General features: G+C 47.9%; 2 protein-coding genes across 2 annotated transcripts in view; one reads left to right on the top strand and one right to left on the bottom strand.

Moving 5' to 3' along the window:
* Window positions 1-989: 989 nt before the first annotated feature.
* Window positions 990-2556, top strand: ARMC7 (armadillo repeat containing 7). Its single transcript, XM_010184553.1, has 3 exons — window positions 990-1056; window positions 1138-1281; window positions 2219-2556. The coding sequence occupies exons 1-3, from the start codon at window positions 990-992 to the stop codon at window positions 2554-2556; spliced, it is 549 nt and encodes a 182-aa protein (XP_010182855.1).
* Window positions 2557-3839: 1283 nt separating this feature from the next.
* NT5C (5', 3'-nucleotidase, cytosolic) overlaps window positions 3840-9525 on the bottom strand; it is a 6917-nt gene continuing 1231 nt past the window's right edge. Inside the window, exons 2-6 of the mRNA XM_010184556.1 lie at window positions 9448-9522; window positions 5130-5230; window positions 4988-5048; window positions 4068-4182; window positions 3840-3982 (exon numbers count right to left, since the gene is read on the bottom strand). Coding sequence (XP_010182858.1) covers window positions 3840-3982; window positions 4068-4182; window positions 4988-5048; window positions 5130-5230; window positions 9448-9522 — 495 coding nt within the window. The remainder of the gene's footprint in view (window positions 3983-4067; window positions 4183-4987; window positions 5049-5129; window positions 5231-9447; window positions 9523-9525) is intronic.

The raw sequence follows: 9525 nt of genomic DNA, 5'->3' as shown, positions 1-9525 counted from the left end.
TTTTTCTTTTTCCCTCAACTTCTAATCCTTTTGCCTTTTTACAAAAGGCAAGAAAATCTCTTTCTATTGTCCTTTAGCCCATGAGTTGCAATCCCATATTAAAACTGAAACTATCTAAAACCTTTATTCCCTGCAGCAGCTCTCCCTATGGCCCCAGCCATCCCTGCACTCTTCCATAGCATTGCTTTATGATCTGCATGTCCCGTGTTTTACCACAGTGAACACCCACCACCCAGAGATGCTGAGACCCAGCAGACAGCTCGGGCCAGAACTGGTTCATCTCTCGGCAAGGAAGCAGAGCCATGGCCTGGGCAGTGGCTCAGGGTTTATCCACACTGAGCACCACCACAACTCTGGAGAACCTGGAAGGACAGCAGTATTGAAAATTCTTGGAAATTCTTTTAGTAAATAGTGAGTGAGGAAAGGTTAGCTCCTTTCCAGAGCAGTGTTTAAACATCAAACTTTTGCCGTGTACCGAAATACAGAGTTGAACACTACGGCACACGCTCACTTCTTTGCGGCGATCGGCAACAGGTTACACACTCCACGGGGAAGGAAACACCCCGCAAGGGCATTTGCCGGCCGGCCGCCCACACCCCACCTGGGAACCTGCTCGGCAGCCGACTGCCTTTCAACCCGCCGACCGCAGCCCAGTAAGGCTCCGGGAGCCGCCGACCGCGTAGGCGACAGAGAAGGAGGAGGAGGAAAGAGAGGAGGAGGAGGAGATTGTATTATCTCCACTGCCCGCCCTGAAGGCAGCAGCGCTCTGCCGCGCCACGCCCACAAGATGGCGGCCGCCGCGCCCTGCCGGCCCGGTCGTCTGTACCCGCTGGGAAGCCGCGGCCGCGGGGCAGCGTCGCCCTGAGCAAGCACCGCCCGCGTCCCCGCCGACCGCGGGGCTCGCAGGGGAAGGGAGAGCCGAGGGCGGGGTGTCTCATGGGTGCCGGGAGTTTGGTGGCTGAGCTTGGGGCATCGCATCGGAGCCCGGGATGGAGCTGGGGCGGCTGGAGTACCTGCAGGCCCTCGTCACCGAGTTCCAGGTGACAGACAGCCCAGGTAACCCCCGGATACCGCCGCTCACTAATGCTTTTCGTGTTGAGTGTGTTTTCTCCTGAACCTGATGCTTCTCTGTTGCAGAAGCCAAGGAACAGGTACTGGCAAACCTGGCCAACTTTGCCTATGATCCCAAAAACTACGAATACCTCCGTCAGCTTCAGGTCCTGGATCTGTTCCTTGATATGCTCACTGAAGATAACGAAACCCTCGTGGAGTTTGCGATTGGTAAGGACTGCACCTGAACACCCCTGTAAGGGGCTGACAAGCCAGGGGATGCTGGGCCTGACACTTGGTTTGGTGGTTAATCCTCCCCCTGAAGGAGCAGATAGCGGTTGTGCTGGTAAGGCCTTGTTAGTGGAGAATGAGAGGTAGGAGGCAGGCATCTCCCCTTCATCCTGATAGAGCTGCTGTGCTTAAAGATGCTTTCTGAAAAGGATGGGTTTTTTCCCCAGACTGTAAGTAAACACTAGCTGAATGACTTTTCAATGAAATCTCTCCTACAGAGAAGGAGTAATTAATACATAATTTTTTCTATATATAGTGTTCAGGTCCAGTGTTACCATTCTGCTATTGACAACCAGTCTTCTAGAATACTTGAAATTTTTTATTAAGTCCTCTGAGGAACTGCCTTACAGTGATTTGTCACAGTCTGAACATAAGCTAAGGGGCCAGATCCTAATTGTGAGTGATTCCATGAGATTATAATAAACCCACTTGATTTTTTTTTAGGTTTGTGGCTGAGCTACACTAGGATGTGGCTGTATCTTAAAGTTTTAAGGTTAAACATTGTGTTTCTTGGCTAGTACTGTTAGCTCCGTTCTCTGTTTTTAAAATACCTGCAATAAACTGCTGGCTTGTGATCTCCGTTAGGGTTAAGGGATACTGGAATTCTTCATTCTGGGAAGAGTTATGTCTAGCAGTAACAGTGCCCTCTAATGACATACAAGAGGAGAACTGTTCTGTGGAAAATCTATGGAAAGAATCACGTAAACATTGCCCAGGAAGCCGTTAAGAATTTTCCAGCCAAATCTCACAGAAAACCCGGATGCTTATTTCTCTACTAGGAAAGGGATCAACAGTGAATTTGAAACTTAGTAGGAAAAAAATGAGGGTGTGAGGAGTTCGCCTTGCATGTGTCAGACATCATCTTTTGCTGTTTCAGGCGGTCTTTGTAACCTGTGCCTGGATAAAACTAACAAAGACTACATCCTGGGGGCAAACGGGGTAGAGCCCATAATCAATTGCCTCTCCAGCTCCAACGAGGAGACGGTCATGTCGGCAGTCACAACGCTGATGTACCTGACGACGCCGCAGTCGTGCCAGCAGACCACGGCTCTCCCTGTGGTGGAGTGCATGCTTCGCTTCTCTCTCTCGGCCAGCAGAAGGCTGAGCAACCTGGCAACCATCTTCCTGGAGGATTACTGCACACCGCTGCAAGTGGAAGAGGCCAGGAATCTCAGCGAACACACAGCGGTGGGGATTCCTCTCCCCAAGGACTGAAGCTGTCGGAGCAGCGTGGAGCTGTTGAGAGGGAGACCTCCCTCTGCTTTCCCAGACCTCCACTTTCTGCTCGGCAAGTGAAGAGTGTGGTGAGAATAACATTAAAGAGGGAAATTAGTCAGAGCAGCACTGGATTTTAGTTAATAAAGAGGACAGTACAGCACTACCATGTCAGTCAGGCCAAGCACGCAGCTAAAACTGCAAACAAATACTTAAAATAGGCCTTGGGGGTTGGAGAGCAGGTTGCCGTGTGCAGCCCAGCACCCAGCTTGCACAAATAACCCTTCCCGGCAATGAGGGATTTTTCTGCTTGAGTTACTGGGCAGCTTATATCCCCTCCGGTTCCTGGCTGGTTTTGCTGCAGCTCTCCTATTCAGTGTCAACTCAAATGACTTTGAAATGTCACATAAACTTTATATTCCTCCTGCAGAAGAAAGAAGGTGTTTCCCTGCCCCGGCAGTTTGCAATCTTATTGCGTCCCTTTGGTACTAAATGAGCCCTCCCATCATCATGGCATAGGCACCCAGCTAGTAAATCAGCAAGTAGAAAGTTGTTTTTCTTTCATTGCCACTGGTGAGAAAGGTGAAAATTAAAAAAAGGGCTCATAGGATTCTGGCCCATAAGAACAGCTGTCTTGTAAAACCTTCTCTTAATAAAACATTAATTTAAATGCTTTGTAAACAGTTTTGTATAAGCTCATAAATATTTCTCTACAGCACTTGCAGCCCAGCCTTCGCCCACTCTTACTCATGCACATGGGCCAGAAACTGAAGCCAGCTCGGTCTCCTTTCATTATCAGCCAATGATGCAAAAGGCAACCCAAAAGCCAAGGTGGCTAAATACACAAAATTTAAAAGGGTTTGGCTCCTGAGCACAGTGCTCCCTGACAGACACCCACGCTGTGCATGCTCAAGTTTCAGAGCTTTACCTCTTTCTTTTTTTTGTCTCCCCTCCACCCCCAGTCAGCCCTAAACAAACAGGACTGAGGTTAAAGCACACACACACAAGAAGCCCTCGACCCATAACTGCTTACATTTTATAGTTGCTGTTCCCCAACAGCAAACATCTGAAACTCCACAGAGGTTAACTGAATGCAGAACAACCTTCTAGAAACCTCTGCAGCACATTGAACAAGGGCAGCTCATTTCTTGCTAAAATGGACCTGCTGTAGTGCCCCTGCACGGCTGATGGTGCTCACGGCTTCCTGGGAAGGGGCTTCCCTGCCAGCGGATGAGCCGGTTGTTCTCCAGCAGTGGGAAGAGCACAGCAGCTCCTTTTTTGGGTTAGTGCCTGCGCTTGCTTTCCAGGATGGCCCTCCAGTCGTCCACCCAGGACAGCAGCCGCCTGCGTGGTGCCTGCAGCTGGACGTGCCTGTTGTGGCAGCAGGTAAAGAGGACGTGCTCCCAGCTTGGGTTCGGCTCTGCACCTGAGGAGGGCAAGGGAAGAAAGCTGGAGTCAGCTCAGGGTTTTCCTCCCCAGCTAGCAGAAAGAGAGATGAATGCTTTTCAAACCTGTAACGATATCCTTGTCGTCAAACAGCAAATCAGCAGATACAACGGTCTTATCTCGGGTTAGAATAATCCGCTCCACAAACTCGGGTCCCAGATGCTTTTCTACCCACTTATACTGCAGAGGCAAGAAGATAGGAGAAAATTCTGCTGTACTTTCAGTCTGCACATTGCTCAAGTCAGATCAGCCCTAGTACAGCAACCTTTTCCCCTGTAAACCTACATCTGTGTCTGCAAACCCCCACGACAGAGACTGGCTACAGCCCAGGACACTGATTTAACCTGTACTTCTAACGGCCTTCAGTCAGCACGCCATTTGCCTTGCCTAATCGTTGTCGAATTTGCAAGTGGCACTGGCTGCTTGCCCAGAACATGTGGATTGTGCCCATTTAAGTCACTCCTGTGATTAAGGTTGCCCCTCTCCGCTCTTGTACCAGTGGAAAACAGGACCAATTCCAATGCTACAGCCTCCTCTTAACTCAGCGTTGGCCTCTGTCAGGACAGCTGCGTATCTCAGACTCCGGATTTAGACAAAATGGGGTTCTGTGGGTTGAAGAGCCTCCTGTGTGGATTCCCTTGGGAATATCCCATCCCCATGGGCCATACTGAAAGCCAGGCTTGCCTTACCTGGCCATGCTGCAACAGTTCCTTTGCTGTCACCTGCGGACACAGCTGGAGCCCAAGGGTCACACACCAGCTCTAGGAGCACAGAGCTCACGTGCAATAACGCTGGCATCGCGTGGCACTCTGAGATGCCCCATCCTACACTATTACTGTGTCTCCCTCAGACAGGGATCGCAGAGAAGCCTGGCAGCCTGCACTGGCTACCATCTTTATTAGTGAATCACTCTGATTTGAGTGGTATGAAATAGCAAGACCTTGCAAAAACAGCATTAAAACCAGTACAATATATTCTCTCCCACCTTTTCTGAGAGGCAGTGCTCGTATTTCCGGAGAGGACTTGTGCAAATGAAGACTTCGGTGCTGAAAAGAAACAGCATTCGTTAGCAGTCAGGGTAAAGTGTCAAGACAACGGGAAAGGGCTGCAGAGTACAGTGTCCTTACTCCTGCATGTGGATCATCTCCTGCATGGCTTCAAGGGCTCCTGGAATTGGGTCCAACCCTAGAAAGAAGCCAGGTGACTCATAGACACTGGCTACCTTGGCCTGCAAGAGACAGGAGGACCATTAGCAATGCCCGTGCTTTCATCCGTGCATAACAGTTGTCCAGTTACCCTGTGTGTAACAGATAGCGAAGGGCCAGCGCTTTAGAGAGGTGATGCTTCACACCAAGAGTGGATTGTAAAATTTCTCACCTTTTGGATTCCGTGAAAGGTCCTGCTCAGGCTCACAGGAACAAGAAGTGACTCGCTGCTGGCTTGTTCGGCGTGAGGAGGCAGAGCTGGTCCTGACCTGGCTGCGTTTCTACGAGCCGCTCCACGAGTAGCACCACAAAGACAGCACTGATCTACAGCTTGATTTGCTGACATCTAATAGAGGGAGAGCTCACACCTTGCCCCTTCAGGCAGCTCTTTATGCTAACTCTGGTCAAAATCAAAGGAGCAAGCTCAAGGCTTCTGCTCCCCTTTCATGTCTGACTGAAATTTGCTTATGGCTCAGGAATGTACCAGGCATGATATGATGTAGACAGATGTATTATCTAGTAGCCTTCTTTTCCTTCAGAGCAAACAGGGGTACATGGTGACCATGCTTATCCTCAGCAGAGGATACACACAGACACACAGAGAGAGAGCAGAGGTTAGCACACCCACACATTTGGTTAATCCTTTTAGACCAGAACAGCTCAGCAAGAGGGAAGGAAGTGGATGGGAGAGCTAGAAATGCTATGTTTCTTTGCTGCTTTCTATGATTTTCAATCATACACTAAAATAACAGTTGCTAAAGGTGGTAAACCCACCTTCGATACCTACATGTAGGATGCCATATCATTTTTAAGTGAGTGTAAGTAGGAAAGAAACAAACTTACTGGAGAAGGATGGTTTTCCTAGGCTAAAGTGGTCAAAAATGGTGCAAAAAGGTAAAAGGAATTTGATACAATGCAGTACAGAGACATCTTTAGTCTATTAAAGGAAAAATAGGATTTCCAGGGCAATCCCTGTGCCTCTAGGTAAGACTGTCCTTCCAGTCCTTTTATTATTACTTAGTTTACTGATAAGACATTCTCACACCTTTATTATTAGGAAGTTCACTGGTTTGAATCTGGCGCTGGTTAGTTAATTTTAAAAACTGCTACCTGGTGGCTGTTCAGTGGCCTGTGTTAAATCAGAGCACCTCAGTGCAGGTCACAGCAGACAGCTCCTCTTATCACACAGCCCGTCATGACAAAGCACCCACAGCAGCAGCGTCCCAGCAGTGCTAAGGGCTGAGTCCACTTCAGGCTTAGGTTTCATTCTCAGACAGAGAGGTTCAGCTTTCAATATCTCTTCTACCCTAAGACACATTAATCTTACCTTTCCTGGGGTCATACAGTGATCTTCAGAGGTGCTGAGATAGCATTTTTCCTCAAGCACTGAAGTTGTACGTTCCCATGCTACTGAATAATTTGGAAAACTTAGTTCTTGGTAAGTGTTCTTCAAAGGCAGGCTGGCAGCCTTCGCTTAGAAATTGTACAAGATTGCTTTATAGTCCATCTGATGGTCTCCTTGCTCTACATCACCAGTGGAACATCAACATAAAAACCATTTCAATTAAGCAGCAATGAGAAGTAATCAGCATTAACCAAGTCTCCCAGATCACAGTGCTCACTCAGCTGTCGTCATTTACAAATACTCGTAAATCAACAGCCAGAAATGTGGAAGCGCTGCCTGATTTCACATGCGAATGGGAAGAGGTTACGGAGTCTAGGGGAAGACATGGCAATCAGATCTGCCCCGATGATCTCTGGCTCCATGCAAAACCACACTGATCCCAGCAGCAATTTCCTGGAGCTCTTCCCAGGGAGATTCAATTACAGAATCGGGGCTTGTGCCTGAAAGCTCTTTTATCCTACAGCAAGGCCCCAGAAACGGGCAGGTTTCCACCACGTCACAAAGAGTCTGGCTTCGCTGGGAAAAGAGATGTGATTTGACAACTCTCAGAACGGAAGCCATTTCTCGAAAGAAAAACAAAAGTAGTTACTGGGAAAAAAAGTTAAAACTATTTCCTTTGCTCATTCTCATCTCAGTGTTGCTGAATGTTTCCTTCTAACTTCCCTTAGCAATGTAACAACTTGGATACAAAACTGGTGAACTTACATCAATCCCTAAGCCTTCCCATTTGCAATACGTAAAAATAATTCTAGAAATTTTTGGCACTGCTGGAGATGCCGAATCCTTTTTTGAAACTGTCTGGGGCCAAGTAACACAGCCTGAACGCTTGGGAGGGAAATCTCTGTCAATAAAATCAATAAAATTGCTACACACACAGAAGACCAGAGAGGCAAGTACAGTAAAGGAAGTCTTGAGCAAAATACCTTCTAAATAAAATGGATTTACAATGTGAAATTAATGAATTAATGGTCAAAAAGAAAGAAAGAAAAAGCAAAGTAATGAGTCAAGTTTCAAGAGGCAGCTGCTCAGCACTCACAAAGCATCAGCACTTGCTAAGGGCAGCGCATAAATCACTGTCACAATCCTTCCCACGCCCCCTGTCACAACAGTACCTTAACTGCTGTTCCTGGGTGGACACAGCAGACACCGGCCACCAAGCGCTCGAGGTCAGGCTGATCCCCCTCCTTTACACAAACTGCAGACCCGGTTTCCCTGCACGGCACAGGATGGAGAAGCCACTCCCGGTGTTTGGGTGGCCGGTTTCTGCCACAGCTTTTCCTGCAGCTGGGGGCAAGGAGGGACCTTCCCCTGCAGGAATTCTCCTGCAACCCAGACACCCTGGATTGCCATGGCAGAACTAACAAGGTCTCTATTTTTAACCAGCCTTGGTATTTACATAAAACCTGAAGGAGCTTCACATCTTTAAAATGCTACTGTTCTGACAGATGTACCTAAAACAGCCCAAGGATCCAGGGGTGACTGAAGGAGACAGGCACACAACTACAAAAACCTCATTTCCTTAGGAAGCCAGCTAATAACGAACAGTAAGATAAGAGCTTTCTACCACTGATCTGCATGGGATTCAAACCAGTTATCTGGTTATTTCATTGACACACCTAAGGTCTGGGAAGGAACAGGATGAGCACGAACCAAATTAGGGAATGGGAATGCCAGAAATAGAACAGAACACAACTTTCAGGACAGATCAGATCCTAGACCTTCCAAAAAAGAACAAAGAATGACCCCTTTAACTTACCTGCAACTATTTTGTCTCAGTATACCTGAATGGCACTCACTTAAGGAACACTCACTTAAGCAATAAACCATGTTCATTTATATAAAACAATAAATCATGCCCACTCCCTATATTTACAAGTTACTAGTTCTGGGAAGTTTTAAGCATCAATAGTGATTGATGAGAGCTTGGTCAGTTTGGAGCCTGTGGAAATGCTGCCTTCTGTCCATCACACTGGTGCAGACACCCATACCTTGCTATGGAGTGGGAGAGAACTGAATGCGAGTTCTCACATTAATCTTAAAATTAACAATTAACTTCTTGGGGAAAGCATAGGGCACAGCTGGACCAGCAGCCACCTGCGTTGTCTGAGTCCCTGACTGTCCTGTGGTAACCAGAAGGAAGTGTGAAGTCTGGATTCACAGTATTTTTAATTTTGCCTTGCAAATGCCTCCAATATTCATTCAGTCATTAGCGAACATTAAAAATTGCAACAATTTGCAGAGATGTAGGGCACACCACCAGCTTTTTACATATTGTTCTACATAATTTACCTACCGTGCACCTTGCTTGTCAGAGTATGCGGAGGGGATGATATAGATATAGGGTTTTATTAGCTGTACAAAACCCATATATAATATTTATATTTTTTTGTCCTGCTATGGAGCTACATTAACACTTGCAGAGCGGACAGAGAGCTTTAGGGAAGTTATTGCCCCTGGTGCATAGCCAGAGCAGTTCATGGGTAGGTAGAGAATGAGCTGAACACAGCTCAGTGAATACTTTCATCCAGTTATTTTTATGACAGAACCACTCATTGCCAATTCCTGCACACACACCTCTTTGTAAAGGGCTGGCGATCCTCCTGGAAGAAGTCACTAATTATTACTATACAAACTAAGGCTGCTAGCCTAAAACAATTCTTTGTAGCACCCCCAAAAAAACCCCAACCAACCCTCCCCTCTGCTTTGCACCTCCGCGGCAGGCAGGAAGAGATTTCCTCTGCTCACAGGAGGGCGCAAGGCAAGAGCGGGAGGGGAGGGAGAGCTTTTACACCAAGCAGCCGCCTCCCCGTGTCCCGGCCTCGCCGCCGCGCTCACCCCCAGGTCCTCCCGCAGGCAGCGGTACTGCTCCCGCACCGAGAAGCCCCTCCGCGCCTCCAGCTCCACCCGCGGCTC

This window comes from Mesitornis unicolor, unplaced genomic scaffold (genome assembly GCF_000695765.1).
Source record: "Mesitornis unicolor isolate BGI_N332 unplaced genomic scaffold, ASM69576v1 scaffold5495, whole genome shotgun sequence".
Classification (NCBI taxonomy): Eukaryota; Metazoa; Chordata; class Aves; order Mesitornithiformes; family Mesitornithidae; genus Mesitornis; species Mesitornis unicolor.
This window is presented reverse-complemented; position numbering and strand designations above follow the sequence as displayed.

Excerpts from the sequence above, each read along its gene's own strand:
- ARMC7 (XM_010184553.1), top strand. The coding sequence starts at position 990 with ATGGAGCTGGGGCGGCTGGAGTACCTGCAGGCCCTCGTCACCGAGTTC. Across the intron at positions 1,057-1,137 it reads CCAGGTGACAGACAGCCCAG|AAGCCAAGGAACAGGTACTG; the intron begins GTAACCCCCGGA and ends TCTCTGTTGCAG. Across the intron at positions 1,282-2,218 it reads CCTCGTGGAGTTTGCGATTG|GCGGTCTTTGTAACCTGTGC; the intron begins GTAAGGACTGCA and ends TTGCTGTTTCAG.